This window comes from Prunus mume, unplaced genomic scaffold, assembly GCF_029339155.1.
Source record: "Prunus mume cultivar Tortuosa unplaced genomic scaffold, ASM2933915v1 scaffold18, whole genome shotgun sequence".
NCBI classification, from domain to species: domain Eukaryota; kingdom Viridiplantae; phylum Streptophyta; class Magnoliopsida; order Rosales; family Rosaceae; genus Prunus; species Prunus mume.
This window is the reverse complement of record NW_028296564.1, coordinates 55,810-74,884: the sequence shown is the minus strand read 5'-3', so window position 1 is coordinate 74,884 and position 19,075 is coordinate 55,810. Positions and strand designations below refer to the sequence as shown.

General features: G+C 36.4%; 2 protein-coding genes across 2 annotated transcripts; both read right to left on the bottom strand.

The window, feature by feature from the left end:
• Nucleotides 1-81: 81 nt before the first annotated feature.
• LOC103329930 (protein CHLORORESPIRATORY REDUCTION 42, chloroplastic) lies at nt 82-875 on the bottom strand. Its single transcript, XM_008232463.3, has 2 exons — nt 539-875; nt 82-435 (listed from the first exon to the last, which is right to left on the bottom strand). The coding sequence occupies exons 1-2, from the start codon at nt 829-831 to the stop codon at nt 333-335; spliced, it is 396 nt and encodes a 131-aa protein (XP_008230685.1). The 5' UTR covers nt 832-875; the 3' UTR covers nt 82-332.
• Nucleotides 876-1,566: 691 nt separating this feature from the next.
• Nucleotides 1,567-10,627, bottom strand: LOC103329921 (serine/threonine-protein kinase TOUSLED). The gene is given in 17 exon segments (XM_008232452.2): nt 1,567-1,886; nt 2,134-2,295; nt 2,596-2,615; nt 2,618-2,649; nt 3,054-3,318; nt 3,474-3,684; nt 3,828-4,007; nt 4,113-4,207; nt 4,823-4,889; nt 5,570-5,636; nt 5,802-5,914; nt 6,707-6,751; nt 6,884-6,991; nt 7,100-7,153; nt 8,545-8,745; nt 9,020-9,109; nt 9,848-10,627. Coding segments are annotated over 17 exon segments (2,070 nt in total). The 5' UTR covers nt 10,112-10,627; the 3' UTR covers nt 1,567-1,790.
• Nucleotides 10,628-19,075: the final 8,448 nt, after the last annotated feature.

Sequence of the window (19,075 nt, the reverse complement as noted above, 5' to 3'; positions counted from 1 at the left end):
TGTCGGGTTCCCTTAAGCGTCGTAAACTATTTGGGCTTTTCTAACCAACTCGGTCATTTGGATTGCATGACACTTTTGGACTTGACTAAAATTGAAGGGCAAACAACTTGTATTAAATAAGACTGGTATACACCCTGTTGCAAAGTTATCAAATATAACTGCTAAAGGCACGAGGTAGGGAAGAACATTTAGGACATGAAGAATAGTAAATATTCCTTCTTCTTTTTCGGCGTACTAGGAAGAGCCTCAGAGGGTTTTCCTTTAACATTACGGAAAAGGAATTAAAACAGAGATTTGTGGCACTATGAAATGAGTAGGTAAAAATACATCATCTATGAGTCAATCTCTAAGGGCTTGAAGTATTTGCCATCAATGAGATAAGTGCCAATTGAAAGCCGTACTGCCCACACATCCTTAGGCTTTCTTGACACAATTCTGCACCACCAAACAAACCAAGTCACACAAAACACACACACAATTAGTCGTACTTAAACAATATTAATGCAAATTATTTAAACAAGGAATTCGGAAAGTGTACCTTCCAACATCACCGGGTTTGACCAAGCCGGAGTTGACCCTGAGGCATGGAACCGATGCCGCGGTTTTTATCATTCTTGGAGCCTCAACTACGATGATAGGAGAGCCTATCTCAAGCTTGGATTTCCTCCCCGCCGATCCGGCCCCTGCTGCCGGTGGCTCTGTCGATGCACATTTGACGCTCACTGCATTTGGACTTCGTCTGTAGGTGTTTGAGGTGTTGAATTGAAGGCTTGAATTGTCACGGAGCTTGGAGCATGTAATTGCAGTTGTGGAAGACAAGGATAATGCCATTATGGTCTCTTTGTCTAATATTTGATATTATGGGGATAATATTTATGTGGCTCTCTCTCTCTCTCTCTCTCTCTCTCTCTCTGTATATATACCACTACTATTCAACCACATGTAAATCTACATGACCAAGATATAATAAAAGTTAGAGTAAAAAAGCAAACCTACGCAAACAAACAAGCGTAACATAATGGATCTGACCCCAAAAAATAAATAAATAAATAAAGCATAATGAAAAATGCACGTTGGTAGAAATCTTCTCTTGAGTTTCACTTATTCTGGAAACGTTGTACCCTCTCCTCGTATTTCGATAAGAAACCTTAATCACAAACAGGGCAGACCTGATGGGCAAACAGACCCTCAAACTGCCTTTGACAGCTTAAAAATAAATAGCAGCCTTTAAAATAAAAAAATAAAAAACATATCACCTTCACTTTGATTTAAGCTTGCCAAAGAAATCCACTGTTCCTTATTGAATATAGATGCTTCATAACAATGGAATTCAATTTATCCATAAATCGTTTTGGGATCAAGGAGCAACTGATTCTTGGGAAAACAAAAATATTTCTCCCCAGCATCTATCTGTAGAAGAGTTAACGAAGCTTCAAAGTCCTTTTCATGTAAACTCTATTCTTTTCGCTTTTGTTTTTTTGTTTTTGTTTTTTCCAAAAAGTAGAGTGCCAATACATGATGGAAAATGGATAAATCAGACACATAACTATGCTGAACGAACAAAAAGAAGAAAAAGAAAAAAAAGTTAATAGGCGAGCAGCCAAAATTACACACTTTTTTCCTGCACCCTACCCAAGCATGAGGTCAAAATACAAGACCTGAAGACCCAACGAGGGGAGTACACCACAGCTACAATGAGTAACAAACCTTTACAAGCTGTACAAAATTCATTGTGGGTATTGCAGGAAAACAAGCAAAATTTGTGGGAGCTAGCTCTTGGCTCTTCCTATTTACTTCTTCGAGTATGTGAGAAATGGATCTTGAGCAATTGCTAAAACATCTGGCCTCTCTGCTTGATTATATGTTAGACAGCGTCGAATAAAATCCTGCGAACAGAAATATGCGAAATCGTATCACAAGCTGCTCAGAATTCTCCTCAAATGTCCATCAATGAATAGGGAAAGCCGTGAGTACTATTATAGTATCTTGTTTAAGGGCAACTAAATGACATTAGCAATTCTATTGCACCTAACGCGCTTGAGTTCAAATGCTATCATATATTCTTTCCAAAGAACCAACTATGTCCAAGCAAGAAAAATTAAACATGCTGCATGAACTAAAGGCATAACTCACCTTTGCCTCATTTGAGATGGCAGGTCTAGAAGGAAATTCAACTTTTCGTGCTTTAATAATTGTGTCCTCCCGTAGTATTCGTTCCTGGGTTTGATCATGCCCAAAAGGGCGTCTGCCAAATAGCATTTGGTATAGTAGAATACCTGCTGACCAAACATCAACCTGATTTCCAAGAGAGACCATGTCAAAAAATGTTGGTACCCAAGTTGAGAAGAATAAAGGTGAAGTGAAAGAGTTTGGCTTTCTAATAAGCTTTCTTTTCAAGTAAGAAGACTCTAGGGACACCAATCATATCAATAGTCTAGTAAAAGACTCCACTTACATGCTCTAGAGCAATATTGAGTCAAAAAAGAAACGTTATCTATCAACAGAAATGCAGTAGAAATGCATTTGGCCTATTTGCTGCATATACATGCTGCCCAGCTATCACAAGGAGATGCACATTTACAAGAAGTCACCGACCTTTGATGATATAAGAGGGTCTTGCTGAGCTCAAAGCATTCAGGAGGTAAATACCTGCAAATAACAAAGGAATTATCAAATATGCTGCTATTCAAACCAAATGTAGTCAAATGTCAAGGAGAAGAAGACAGAAGAAAACCACTGGAATACAGAACAAAGCTTTAAGTCAACTGAATTATGCTTTCCAGTCGTTCTTCCCAACTAAACTAGCATGACAGCTATCGCGCACAAAAACTTCAAAGATTGTAGAGGTAAAAGTAGTTTTCACATGAACTTTATATATTAAATGGCACAACTAAAATAAGCAGGATGCACATCGATGATTTAAAATCAACAGAATCACATAAATATAAGTTCAAACATAAGGACGTCTCAAATGCCTAAGGGAAGCTGAACTTTTTTCCTCTAAAAGAAAATCTAATTCTGCACATGTGCATAAGCTTATTTGCATCACTTACCAATAAGTTCCAGCACCCTGGGATGTAAGTTCCATACCCTGGGATCCAACATCATTCTCCACTATCTTGCTAAGACCAAAATCAGTCACTTTTGCAACCCCGAGTTCATCGAATAGAACATTTCCAGGCTTCAAATCATAATGTATAATCTTCTGCGTTCTTTTGTTCAAGTATATAAGACCTTGAAATATCTGAAAGATGATGATCCTAGCTTCCCTCTCAGGCAACACAGGTGTTGCTTTAAGGACAGCATCAAGATCTTTCCCTGAGGGTAGAAAAGGAAATATTAATAAAACCAAAAAGAATATGAAGAAAAAATGAGACAAGAATTCTATACTGTTGCTAATTTTTAATATCTTCCTCTTAGAATAAAAGTAACTAATATCATTCAAAGGACAGAATGGTGAGAGTATAGTTTACCACTGCAATACTCTAATACAGTGCAGAATGTATTCTGATCAATCTCAAAAATGTCCCAAAGCCGGACAATGTGATGATGCACCAAGGTCTTGTGAATATTGTACTCCCGGATTGCATGCCGTATGTAACTCTGCTTCTTCTCTTCACTCCACTGAGCATTTAAACCATGAAGTTTACATGCAACGTATCTATGCTCTACCAAGTCAAATGCCTGCTGGAAAGTTCTTACTTCAAATCACTGCAAAAAGGTATTTCTTTACAATTGCCAACATTGGCAAATGAATTGTCTAGACCTTTACTTAAAATTGGTTGAAATGTTTATAATTATTAAACGACATTTCACAAAGTTCCGACCTTGTAAACTTCACTGAATCCCCCTTTGCCAAGAAGATTTAAGAGCGCAAATCTGTGGTTGAGAATCTGAAAATTGTTAAAACGGGAACCATCCTCATCTCGTATGCGTTTCATTTCACGTATAAGCCTTCCTTTCTCCAGTTCATAGCGGTCTCTTTCACGCAGGAGAACTTCCTCCTCCTATAGAAGTCCATAAGTTGAGAGACAAACAAATGAGAAAACAAGGACTTCCCAATAAAAATAAAAAGGTGGAAAAAACTAAATTAGACAAACTAGAAAACTTACTCGTTTGATGCTGGCTAGACGGGATTTATAGATCTCATCCTGGACTAGAAATTCTTCTTGTACTCCAGTTTCAGCATCAACTCCATCTCCCTTATCTTTAGGAAGCGAAAATCACAATTTAAAAAGTGGAAAATGACTACTCCACTTCACAAAGACTACAAATTGATGCAAGTTTGAGATATATTTTCAAGGAAAATAGGATGACTAGTCTTTTTTTTTTTTTTTTTCTTTTGTGTGTGTGTGTGGAGAGAGAGAGAGAGAGAGATAGGGAGATTCTCCAATAAGTATTTTATGTTAAGGGTTGGTCACATACTTCTAATTTTGGCCATTGGTTTGCATTCATTAAATGTGTTGGTAGTCTCTTAGATGCAATCCAACGGCCGAGATTAGAAGTAACCAATCCTTAACTTAAATACTTATTGGAGAATGTCCCTATATACATATATATATTTCAACATGTATAGCAACTTTATAGGACTCAAGAGAATGACAACTAAAGATATTAAACTTTGATAGATTTATTCTTCATACCAGGACAAAACAAGCCCTATGCAAAACAAGACAAACAGGAAATCAACAGAAAAAGAGAGAGAGAGAGAGAGGAGTAAATCCACCAGACACAAAATAATAAAATTCCTGGATCATTGTATAAACCAAAAGTAACTGAAAAAGGAAATGTAATAAGAACAGTCGGTGCATAATAACTTTACCACTTTGCCTTTTCTTCAATGACTTCCGCTGCCGCTCAACAGCCTCTTTAGTTTCTAATAATTGTCTCTAGAAAATTAAAAAACCCATGTTAATAAATGCCATATGTTTATCTTCAACGGATCTAGAAACAAGTGCAAAGATCATTAATCAATTAAAAAGACAGAATTTTTAGCGATAAAAGAAAGTGTTGTCCTCTCTTTTTGGTGTGGAAGCTCTATAGATACACTCAAAAACAGTATAATAAAAACCTAAGATTACATTGTTTGAGACTACAATGCCTTTTTAAAATGCTTACCCACCTTCAAAAATTTGGGTGGAAATTTGTGAATTGCATTACTAAGAGAAAGAAACTGAAGTCTCTGGATAATGAGTTTTAGAGAAACTTCCAATACAGTGAACATAGTACATGTACAGAAATGCTACACCAAGTACATAACTGATATCTGAAAGCTCAAGATGTGCATAAAATGTGAGATGAAACTGACATCTAAACAAGGCTTTGAAATTTTTTCAATAGGAAAAAGATTCTTTAATTAATAGTGTACTAAGAACCTAATATCTTGTAGAGCTCAATATGTAGTCCAGAATCCTAGAGTAAGTTGCTGGGGAAAATTCTAACGAGTCCTGGTTCTGGTTTATTCCACGAACCTTTTCAAAGTAGAAATATTCACTGTGACTAGACATAAAAATAATAAGCTGGCATGACAAAACAAAGTTTAAAACAGAAATTTCTTATAAGAACATACAAGATGAGCATTGAGATCTTTCAAGGCCTGCCCATCTTCCCATGTCTCAGATATGACAGTTCCAGCTCTGCAATGAACAGAGAAAATGATTTGTATAATATTTTTAAAGAAAAATGGAATGACTAGGATGAGAGGATCCAATGAAATTTTTTAACCCAGAGATGAGGAAATCCCCCAAGCACTACCCTTTTGAAGCACTAAGTATAGAAGCTAAAAGAAATGCATACATTACCTGATTACACCCACATTTCCAAGCCTCAAAGAGTCCTGTCGTACCTTCAACCTTGCTTCCTGCCTTTCTGCTTTTGAAACAGATATCAGCAGATCAGAGATTACTTTTGTTCTCTGCATAAGTGGAAACCAAAACTTGTATCTGTCACAACAATTTGCCAACATACGGATGATAAACATAAAATTCACAGAGTGCAATCATTTCTGCCCCACTGCTTGTATACGGAAAAAATGAATCCAACAGCTCATAATCATTACAGATGATAGTAATGCTCTCAAGGCTTCCAACAATTACAACATTGTATCATTTGTGTCTAAATGAATCTTAAAGATGATATATCTTACACCAAACTAATGGACAAGTATCCTACTGAAATGACATTTGTGTACGTGAGTGTGCACACACTAGTCCGTTAGTCCGAACTAATGGCTATTTGAGAACCAGATGACCACTCCAATGCTGTTTCCAGTAAAGGCCCTCTACTAAAAAATTATCTACTGTTACCTTTCAGTTTATGCAATAAAGCGAATGAACTTTACCACTACCATGTTCCTACGAAAAGAGGAAAAGATAAAGCCCAGAAATTTGAAATTCACACGTGAGTAGCACAATAAAAATTGCTTCGAGCAAATGGGCATAGTATATCTTTATTTTTGCAAACATGGTCAACCAAACTAGTTTGCTAAACTATTTCTAATGTGATTACATCAGAATAGGGCAACTCAATATAAAGGTTTATTATCGATATACAATGCTTTCTCCATGAAAGCTGACATTGTATGATGATAAAGTACAAAATGGAACAATGTATTAGGAAAATATCATAAATAGTAACAAAAGAATATTTTATGTAATAATGGTTAATTGGAAATACTGATGAATATAAATCCTCCAGAAGAGCACACCTTAGGCTTCATTTGCTGTTCATTATCTTTTAGTTCATTCAATTCCTGCACAAATCACAGATAATAATGGAATTTATACAACAGGCTTTTCATTTTACACAAAAGCCCAAGAAACAAACGATACTACATTAGCATATCTATTGTACTTTTGACAACTGTTGGCAGTTACTTTATTACCTTCTCTACTTGGCGGCAAAGATTCTGGTAATCAGAGGCCTCTTGACGTGATTTACGCAAGTCCTCCTCTTGCGCAGAAACTGTAGCACGTAAAGATGCAACCTCCTCCTAGTTTGACAAAGAAACAATATTAAAACTATGAAATATCAAAAGAAAAATGTGCCAAATAAAGAGTGACAAATAATTGCAAAATGAACGAAGGAAACCAAATCATACATCTAATGAAGACCATTTGTTGTCATTCCGAAGCTGCTCTTTAGGCCTACTATCCTGCAAGTATGATTAGGTAAAATACCAGTTCATTCATAAATATTTCTGTTCTACATACAGCATAAAAAAAAAAGTCTTTTAAATATTAACAATTTGGTCTATACATAAAAGTATATATGAACTGGCAATTAAAAATATTATTTTGTATAGGCCAAATAAAAATTGTAATCATCTCGTTGTCTCATTATCCATTTCTGTCTGTATTATTCCAAAGAGGAATGAATATTAAAAGTAGATATCTCTATTGTCCAGAGAAAATCATATCTTTGTTTAATAGGAAACAAAACAAAAAAAAACAAAAAACAAAAAAAAATTACTAAACAGAAAGAAGTACAAGATAAGATAGACAAGTTTTCCATCAATAAATGATGTACAACCCAGAAAATTAGACGAAAAACTTGCAATCAGCTCTTTACTCCCAGTCAACTGAGCTGAATTAACCAGATTGGATTATCCCATAATGTTCTGATGCGGACACCCCTAAAGATGCTAAATATCCCATTCTCTGCCATAGAATGACACCCCTAAATATCTAACTGTGGTCTACTTGAAAGAGGGACCAGATCAACTACACACATTGGATGCAGGCAGTCCTGAATGGGAAATATAGCAAATGCTCTCGGAAGATGTTATGTATAGTTTTTATCCTTTCACCTAAGCATTATTTCATGCAGTGGAAGCATGATTTGCCACCACAAATATCATCTCAATATTGCCTATCCATACGTTTTGCAGATTCTTTCAGTAACTTCTTTACTGGCATGCAGGTAATCACTCCATTCAGTAAAAGTAAAATGCATTGTGTAACATGATGGACAAACTCACAAGCATTCTCTAAATCCCAGGTTTGCATAGCATATAGAGCCTTCATTTTATCTTGATTACAGAATATTTCGAACAATATTAACAAAATTTTCAACAAAAAGCATAAACAAGACCATGTGTGTCATTAACCAAGCAATTATAAGTGGCAGTCAATTTCGCCTCATTCACTAGGTGATATATAATGCATTTGCAATTCTTAATCAAAATTTTGATTAGGAAAAAAAACAATTGGAAGCAGAAAATGCAGGCCCTAATTTAACTCCATCCGTGTTTAATAACTTATCCTCATTCAATTATCTTAGAAAGATGATCTTAAACAGAACATTTATTATGAGAATATTTTATCCAGCAAACAACAGATATAGGTGGCTCAGACCATTAAAGGTCAAAACCAGTCTTGTCAAGATAATACAGTAGATAATTTCTTACCATACCAAATAATATATGACAAGTAGGATACCTCCTTAATGATGGCAGATATGTAGAATATGATGATTTGTAGATGATAACTGCTACCATAAAAGGATTAGGATTGAAACTGAAACAGCTCAAGCCTACGAGCATACCTTATTGTATGGATTCTCAAGCTGACCATTTGGAGGTGAAACTGTCGAAGTTAGCAATCTTGTTTGATCACTAACTCTTGAACCACGACCCCGACCTGATACAGAATGCCCCCTACCACGACCATGCTTTTTTCTATTTACATCAGAAGTTGCCTTGGTATCAATGCTTTCCACAACCATTTGCCTCCCATCAGCCACTGCCTGCATACGCTTTTTTATGTTAATTTACACAATTCGGATTATATGCAGAAGAAAGATAGAAAGAAGGAGAATTTTCAATGCAAGTAATAAGTAAACAATTCAACACCATGATCTCAACTTTTTCGTCTAAAATATCAAATGTGATTGAGTATTCTAATGCATTGCCTCAGACGTGCTTAAAAAGATTGATATCAATTTAAGCGAAGAACTAAAATCAGTGGGCTAGTATAATCTTGAAAGTTTCTAACCAAACTTAACTTGATCAAGAGCCTACCTCAGCATGTTCAAGGACAGTTGAATTACCATCTTCTTGAAGTTTCTGGCGCTTCTGAGTGTTGGCTTGTATCAGAAACTCCCCTCCATTCTGTCATAAGAATATGAATCAGGAAATAAGTTATATGAGAAAGATCCAACACCTAATGGTAAACTTTATGAGATTTAAGTAATTAGAGCCAATAAAAAGTTATCCAAATTCCAAGATCAAAATAGAATGAGATGTAACTGAGTGATTTCAAAAGGATGGGATAGCTTATTTTGTTTTTTTCTCATTTTGTAAGTGGACTTCTTGTTCATTGGTAGTTAATACTTGTTCTGTTAGTTACATTTCTCGACTTTATTAAATAAAGTTTTGTTTCTTTTAAACAAAAAAATTGTGAGATCAAAAGTATCAAAACTGGTCATACAGGCACACATTCCCCAACCTGGTAAAGCAACCATAATAGGGAATGGAACTTTCATAAATGTAAATGGTTAAATAAATGGTATGAAGAAAATAAAACTTCATGAAAAGCGACTTTCTTTCTGATTAGAGACATCAACAGGTTAGGCATCAAACTTTATGCAATATGTTTTTAAAAAAAGTACCACTTATACCGGGCAACACCCACAATTTAGTTGATTAAATTAGTATTTGGTAGACAAAAGAGATGTACAAAAGCTTATCCCCATTTGATCAAATCAATAAGCTAAAATCATATGGAAAACAAAGATTAGTTGGCAATTACCATCAACATCAAACATCATTAAGAAATTAAAGTGGAAAGCATTCAACCAATGCACTGAATTATACACATTGTGCCATAAAATGAGAGAAAGGGCTTACATCGTCATCGGAATCACTCGAAGTAGATGGCTCGGCCAAGTCCGCCGTAGCGAATTTCGGAGCAGCGGAGAGGGAGGACCAAGCAGACTGCTGCGGCTGCTGCTGGTGTTGCTGTTGAAGCTGCTGCTGAGCAGGAGGGGCGGAAGAGGCAGAGGAAGCCTTGCCGACCATACGAGCTTCGAGCTTGGCAATCTTGGTGGGCAGAGACTGGTCCGACTGGTTTGAGGAGTTAGAGGAGAAATGTATGAGCATATCATCCGACATTGGTAGTGTTTGTATATACCAATGAAGAGAGTCAACAGGTGTAGGTGAAAAGAAAAATGTGAACTTTTTCAGATCATCTGGTTTGATATTGGATTGGGCAAAAGGGGTTTTGACTTTTCAATGGATTAAGCCCTAGGAGAGAATCTCGTTCATTGTTTGGGGTTTTTTTCCTTTTTTTTTTTCTTTTCCTTTTTTTGGTTGTGGAGCGAAAAGAGAACTCTCAACTCTTAATGCACCCTTTTAGAGAGAGAGGGAGAGGGAATTAGGGTTTTGAACTTTGGAGAAGGGGAGGAGAGGAACAGAGGACTCTGAGGAGGGATAGGGGAAATTGGAGAGGGAGGGAAGGAATAAAACTGAGAGAGAGAAGAAAATGAGAGGAGTTTGTGTTTTTGATCTTAGGATGTACCTTTTTATTCAAATATGAATCTTCGGGTGCTTTTTGGGCAAGGAAGGAGTGTTTCATGTTCTGCGAGTGAAAAACAAAGGACCTCACTCTATTGTAGATTGTGGAAGAAGCTTGTGAAAAAATTAACACCAAATGGGTTGTTACTTGGTTGTGGGACTTCGAGATTTGTTTACTTTGTAATATTATTAATTTATGTATTATAATATAGGTAGACGACAAGATTCCAGATACGGAGTGAAATTTTTTGGTTATCGCCTTTGCAATTTTTAAATATTTTTTTTCTTTCTGTTTTGTCCAACCTTTTGGTGTACCTATTCTTCCCATTTGGAATCCAATGTTTTAAACTTCAAGTTTCCGACTAAGTTTTCTTTTTTGTGTGAGAGAGGGAAGCATGTTTAAAGTAATCAAAAGTTTATAGGGGAGACCGTGTCTTCTTTTTCTTCATCGGTCCACACATGGAATGGAATGGTTTCGTGTGTAGTAAGTTTGGTGGCTAGATAAATAATTAATTCAATGAATTTATTATTTTTTAAACAAAGTAAGGAATTTAATATTTTTTAATAATTTAAAAAAAATTGTTATTAGCACTAAAAAAACCATTTCATAAATCTGGAATTGCAATATCTCCCTTATTTTATTCTACAAGGGAGGAGTATGATTATTTATTTAAGAGTATCAATAACCACTTCTATAAATAAGGAGGGAACCAAGTATTCATATTGGGGACGAGTAAAATTTTTTCTTGTGGCATGAAAGTAAAGTGTAGAGGTGGGCTAAATTTATACTTTGGGCAATATTAGGCTTTTTTATTATTTTAATAACATTTTTATTATTAACACTAATTTTTTTTTCTTTTCTCAAAAGATGGGGTGTTAAGATTGGGCAGGCATTCAAACTGGAAAATCAAGCCGAATTGGGCCAAAAAAGGAGGAAAAAACTGGGTTACCAAAAATGGGATCGGGCCAAACAGGATCATATTTGTATTTTAATTTTTTTTTTCAATATTTAAGCCCATAACTAATTATTCCCCAAGCACAACTCCAAATCACCTATCTTTTCTAGGCCAAATCACTTCCCTTTGCATGAAATTGGGTCATTTATTAATTTTTAAGTCCAAAAATTAAAATTTAGTTGGATTTTGTAAAAATTCAAAAAATTAATTCTGGTTCACAACTGAAAAAATCATAAACCGAATTGACTTGTGGGTAAACTGGACCGAATCAGATCGGATGAATAATCCCAATTTCGATTTGAGGTGAGAACCGAACCGTGCCCACCCGTAGTGATAGAGCTCATGGCAGCGCCTAGTTCCGTCATTGCCTATAAAAGAGTATCGTGCTCTCCCACTAACGCAAGATTTTTTTTTTCCTTTTCTGGACCAAAGATGGGTTTAAATTTCAACATTACAAACTAAACCCAAAATGTTACCAAAACTAACATGATAAAAAAAATAATAATAAAAAAACTAAAGCGAAAAAAAGCTACACCAAAAACTACTATAGCCACATCGCCACATTAAGCATAATCCCAACATAACTGAAATCTAAATCAACCCAAGAGCTTAAATGAACACTACTGCCGCAATCAAATATAGTCTTTAAGCAACAAAACCTATTATGGATCTGAGGATGAGCTTGGAGGTCAATGAGATAAATTTGGATGATTTGATTGGAGGATTCCCTTCCTTAACTACCTTTCAAACCCTTCGAAGCCAATTTGCAAAAAATCAGATCTCAGGCAACCAATTATGTCATAATTAATGATGATTTATTAAGAAGGACAAATGATGGTTTGCTTTTGAGGTGCACCAGACTAAAAACATGTAAATGGGAACATGCACAGGTTAACTTCACACAATGACGAGTTGGAAATACGCTCCAATAAACGTCAACATTCATTCGGTGGCATCATTACACAGTATCACCATTAAAATAGATTGTCGAATAGACGTGCTTCAAGCAAAATGTCACTGCACGGCGGTATTTCAATTAACAAAGCTATGTCATTTGTGTCGATGAAAAATCAAATCTAAATAACACCATACATATAGACCAAATATTTATAAAAGATTAATTGACATAATACATATTAATTATAGGCTAAATATTTGTAAATGATATTGTAAACACGAATTTCCTGCGACAAATGAGACAAGAACACGTGTACAAAATAATATTTGTATTTATGAAATTTAGGGTTACAATCTCTGTATTGAATCCTCTGATTCGATCTCCAAAAATGTATAAAGAAAATTTGTGTTTGATGCAAGGGTCGTAGAGACTTGATCTTGATCAAACGGGTAGCACAAGCCTTGTTTGGTGTTTGAGATTTTCTATGGTGGAGGAACCGGCACGTATTTGTTGTGCTTGGTGGCTCTTCCAAAGTGTAGGTGAAGAATGCAGGGAGTTTTCTGCTTCTTCTCAATGCTAGGTTTTTCTGGCCCCCTCTTTCGTCTTCAAGCCTCTTATTTATAGACTCTTGTAGGATGCTTGACCTAAATAACTTTCCCTATTTAAAACATTGTTTTGTGGGATTTTGATTTGATTTAAATCAATTCCCATAATCTAGCAATTTAACCAGATTATCTTCAATTGATTGATCTGATTAATATTTGATTTAAATCAAAGTCAATCACAGAAGATTCTTTCCCTTAATTTTGTCTTCATCTTGAACCGTCTGATGCACTCCGTCGGATGTCGCCACGTGTCACCTTTTTGACAGTTAATCCGATTTTGATGAGTCACACGCCACATGGGCGAATTATGGAGCCCACAATTTAATCCACTGAACCCTAATTATTTTCTCGTCCAACGAAATTTATTGCATCAAAATTTCTTTGTCTACAAATTGCCCCCACTTCATGATGCATTGTAAACATGTGCTTTGTTGCATGTAGGAGGTGCAGCTTGAAGTGTTTTTTTTTTTTGGGTGATACCACTAAACTAAATAATATCCAATATTAAACCCTATTTCCAACGTTGGCTTTTTATTTCCCACGTTGGTTTTTTTTATTGATATTATTATGCTTAATAATATCCAATATTGGTAAGATCTTGTGAATCAAGATATAAAATCTAATATTTTCCTAAACTAGGAACAAGAAACCCTAGCATCACCAGGAGCTTTGACGGTCTTTGGCTTCTTTAAATTGAACTACGTTTATGAACATTGAGATCAACCAAATAGAACTGTAGAAAAACTCCTCTTGTCAGCAAGAAGGTCTACAACTTTGAAGTTTGCATCCTCCGAATTTTTAGCAACTAAAGTGGTGAGAGTTGCTTCTTTTTCTTCGTTGTCTGATTCTTTCATATATATATATATATATATATATGCCTTCTTGTAGCCAGCGGAACAAAGAAAACTAACATTGGAATTTTTAATTTTATGTTTATAGCCATCAGAACAAAGCACAATGACGCCCTTGTCATCAGCATCTAGGTTGCGCAAGCCGTGATCAACCGAATTCACGAAAACGAGTGCAACGCAACCAACATACTACAGCTTTCAGTTGTTCAACAGATGGACATGGAGGGCAAAATCAACAAGTTCGCCAGGCCACTAACCGGCTTCAATGAGACGACATCGGTTACCTTGGGAACAATAAACCTAGATGTTTATTCCTCACTAGTGATCAACTCCCAGACTTTTATGATTATCGAAGTGATCTCCCTACATTGGCATTTTGGGCATACCATGGATTTGCAAGCTCAATGCAATCACTTCTGCCACACACCATAAAATACGCTACCCAGTTCATTCCAATAAGTCGAATAGACAAGAAGGGGGATTAAAAGCCCAACAAGTATTTCACATTTCCTACTTGCGCCATGTAGAAGCTGAAGGGCATTTGTGAGAACATGAATTTTGACAACCAATCAGAAGGTGACACATAGACAGATAAATATTCCTTAGGTCAATAATTGTGCTAATTAAATCATATTTAATTAGCCAATTATCCTTGATTTAAAATAGGAATATCTTCCTAAATCAAGGATTCAATTTCCATCAAATCTCCTCGATCTTATCCTATCAACTCATTTAAGGAAAAGAATAATTCCCATCAATAGGGAATTATTCTCCACAAACCCTACCAAAGATGGACGCTCTATATAAAGATGGCATATCACTACACATGAGGTAATTCTAAGAACCATAGCAAGACTCCTCTCTCTCTCTCTCTCTCTCTCTCTCTTTTTCCCCCTCCCATCCCGACACACACACCAACTCCTCTCAGGTAGAGGAAAGCTCCATCCTTTTAGTTAAAGTTGTATCTCCTTAAGACCATTTCACTGACTTTGGTACCAAAGGGTCTTTGTTGACCACATTTATTTTGCAGGATTTGAGGAAAATAGGATCGAGAGAGAAGAGGATCTATGTTAACTCGCAATTTTATAGGCCAATTAGTAGTATAGCAAGACAAGTACGAGGTCGTACACATGAGGATTGAGAAGTTCAAACTAGCTGCATACTTAGGTTACCCAATTCCAGAAAACCAGAAGTTATAAAATAAACAAAACCGAAATTGAAAGCAAAGTTTAAACATGATTGAGAAGAGCACAATAATTGAAAACATAAAATTAAACAAAAGAAGAAGAAACTAAAACTGGTTTTGAGTTTGAAAACAGTTTTAGGACACTAGGGAACAATCCAATTCTAAGTCTCAAGCAATCAAATTAACAAGGTCAATTCAAGTAAAAAGATTAATATTTCTCTCTAAAATATAATTTAGCCATGGTGTTTGGTCGAAACCTTGTATTCCTAATTCCCTAATCAGATCCTTTGTTTTCGAACCTAAATCAGGCATTAGAAATCCATTAAGCATAGAACAACATTTAAAACAACCAAGCATGTATCTAATCCCTGTTATCTAATGTCCATACATACTCTTCCTATTTATAGTTCAATTTGAATTAAGGCATTATGTCTACTCTTAATTCCAACCAAGATAACTAACATACAAGTTTAAATGGTAATCAAACATTCAAACAAGCATATCAACATATAAGCATAACGAATAAGAACAAGAACTAGAATTGAAACTTGGAAACCAGTCAAACTTGAAAACTTAAAATCATCATTCATAACAATAACAGAAAATTTCAAGACTTTGAAAAACAAAATACAGGAAATAAAAATATAAGGGAAATAGAAGGGAAGATAAGAAGATAAGACCAGTATGCTAGAGATGGAAGCTCAACTCTAGGGCTGCTAGGAGGCCAAGGCCTCCCAACTGCTGCCCTTACTCCTCTCTCCCTTCTCTACACTATGAATGTGTCCCTTTGTGTCTGAATATGTGGAGAATGTATGATGAATCATGAATCATGAATGAGTTTTAGCTCTTTGGAGACTCTATATTTATAGGCACAGGGGTTAGGTGAAATCAGATTATACAATTAAGTCCACCAACCACACCCACTTGACCTAACACACCAATGTAATTGAAAATCAATTTCTTTTCTTATTTGGTTTGTTGCACTTCATCTTCTTTTATTTCTTTTGGCTGCTAGAAAGCTCCACTTGAATTATAATTAGATCACCGACAATATCAATGCATGCTTAGATCAGAATGACCAAACAACAATTAGCTCATGCTTAGGTTAGAATGACCAACAATTTTGTGAGCTCATAACTTGAAATTCCCTTAAGAAAATGACAACTTTGAGCCCTCCAACTTGAAGTCCAGAATGTCATCTTTCCAACCACATGTCAGTTGGGCCAAACCAAGGTCAAATGAAGATGTTAAGCCTGAAACAAATTGCTAACTTAGTCTTCAGGTTTGCATGTTTTTGCACCATTTTGCACCTTTTTCTATCCAGTGCTACCTAAAGCTCAATTAACTGAATGACATATACAAAATAGATTAAACGCACAAGTTTAACTCAAAAACATAATCAAATCATATGCTATAAGGGTACAAAATGATATACAATTATGCAATGATCAATCTTCCACAAATATTCTCCTCGAATTTTTTTTTTTTGTACGAACTCATAATATGAAATTGATACCCAAGATGAAATACTTCATAACATAACTATTGATGCTAAAAAATGGACTACCAAGATTGAGTCCAACTTAGAGATGAGGTGTGATGGATGATGGGTGAAGGTGAGGACCTTCAACATGTGTGTGAAGATTTGGGCAAGCGATGAATATACAGAAGACAAGATATCGTGGTTCACCCTTAATGAATGGGCTACATCCATGGAGAAGTATATTCTCATTCTTCTAATAATGTGTATTTACATTTGTACAAGGGGTTGGGCCCAAATATAAAAGGAAGAATGGAGAATCTCATGTCTAAAGTCAAGCCCAGCATAGGGATCCCTTCCTAAGTGGGATTCTTTGCCTTGCTTAGATTTGTAGGTGAAGAGAAGCCTACACATCTTGTAATAATATTCTAATGTGGGATTCTTTGCCTTACTTAGATTTGTTTCTAGTTGCTTGGTCAAATATGATACAAACAACAGTCCCCCAAGTTCTTAAGTAAGGAGGTACTTCTTTCTTGGAGATTATAATTTTCAATGCACTGACTGAGCAACACCTTTGTGTTCTTCCAAGTTGTGTGGTGCACCATCTCCAATACCCTACGTTCTCAAGTAAGAAGGATCTTGAAGGGAGAAACTTGCATGTGGCTCGGTACAGAGTTTTTAAGCCAATTCTCTGTACCTGCCGATCCTAGCATCTTGACGTAAACTATCGAAGGACAAGGTGTTGATCATCATGATGGACTGTAAAAGGGCAAGGTACCAAAGGTCATTATAAGTTGAGTGGAGGGAGAATGTTGAAAGCGATATGTTGGTGCCGAACTATAAGATGGGCTACAATAAGTTTAGTAGGTGTTGGCCCAATGTTGCCAAAGATAAGGCCCATCCCCTTTTTGCTCAACCCACGTGCCCTTTTTAATTTTGTAAAAGTGGATAGGGCCAGCATAAGCTTTGAGAGATTAAGCCTATAACTCCTACGTGGGTAGATGACTTTTCAGCGAAAACATTCGGCAATTCTCTCAACATACAAAAGGGGGTTTGTTCTATATATGAAGCTTCTAAGTGATGGTTCTGCTGCACAAAATTAGGCAAGAACACAAGGCTTCTTGATAAAATTGTTGGGCATTGTGTTACCCTATCAAGTACGTGGGATTTTGCAAACAGAGTCGGCAATCCTTCATCACTTATCGGTTTGGGTGTGTCTCTTGGCTAAGCTACCGAACGATAGATGTATGAATGCTAATGAGGGGTAGCTCTTCATAGTGGATTGAATATGTCGATTCACAGTGGGAATCTGCGAAACATATGTATTTTCAAGATTGATGGCAATTTGGGCTCGTCAATTTGATTCGTTGCTGCTGCTGAGCGCAATTCCAAGAAACATGTTGGCCTCAACCCTTGGAGTGCGATTGGAGGCTTCGTAACCATGAATATATGCATTCATCCGTTGTGGGCACGGATCGGTGACCGGCGGAAATGCCGATTAATGAATTTACAGATCATTTGGAGGTGTAGGCACATGCTAGTTGTCTTGACTTGCCGAATGTAGGTGTATGATTGTTGATGAGAAGGGGAGCTTCGAGTGGATTGAAGATAGGAATTCTACAATACCGTTTGGCATCCTGTGATTGGAGTCCAAAATTAAGTGAGGGACCAAAACACACCACGATGGGCAATCTGCAGAACTTGTGCATTTTCAAAACTGTCTGCTTTTTGAGCTTATTGGTCTTGATTTGGCGCTGCTACCGAACATGATTTCGAGGAACATATGGGAACCTCAACCTTTGGGATGACATTTGGTGTTGGAGTAGAGTGCGTTTATGTGCTCAGTTTTCTTCGCTTCCCATTCAATAATTTGGTGTTCATGGGAATTCAAGCATCTCTCCAGGCTGGTGGAGTGGATGGTGTCGATAAGTAACTGTAGTTGCCTAATATTTGGCAACTTCAACCCAGCTTGCCGATTGGTAGCCTGGATTGATCTGGAACTTCCTCTTTATTAGACACATGTCAATTGATGTTATGGATGTAGTCTCTTTCGACTATTTTTAAAAATAGACACGAGGGTGTCTTGAGCCATTATCGCTGAGGGTGCCGAACGATAGCCCATGAATAATAAGCAAGGTGGTGATGTCTTGAAGTTTCTGTTCGAGACCATTGTCGTTTGAAATCCTTTTGAAATTGTCGAACGGTAACCTAATGGCATATGGGTTAATGTCATGCAATGATATACATGCAAGGTGGCCCTTATCTTTTTTAATTGATGGTGATGTGCTTGTCAATAATATATATGCATGTTGGGTATTGATCAGTTGTTTGGTATGGTGTCAAACTGTATGATATGGGGGCATAAACTTACGTGCTTCAATTTGAACCTCTCAAGTGCCTTGAGTAATTTCTCAGCCTAGGGACGCAGAGTGGCAATATTTGTTCCAATTGGCATTTGAGGGGCGCATGAGGCAGAATGGCAGCTAAGTGCCGTCAGAGATCTTTGTAGAGATACCGTATGTGTAATTGTTGATTGCCACTTGTGAGCTTGTCCCCTTTTGATAGCTGAGCAATATATTAATACCA

What these genes read in the sequence shown, in the direction of transcription:
- LOC103329930 (XM_008232463.3), bottom strand. Translation starts at nt 831, where the DNA reads ATGGCATTATCCTTGTCTTCCACAACTGCAATTACATGCTCCAAGCTC. An exon ending in AAACCCGGTGATGTTGGAAG is followed by an intron (nt 436 to 538) that starts GTACACTTTCCG and finishes TTGGTGGTGCAG; the next exon opens with AATTGTGTCAAGAAAGCCTA.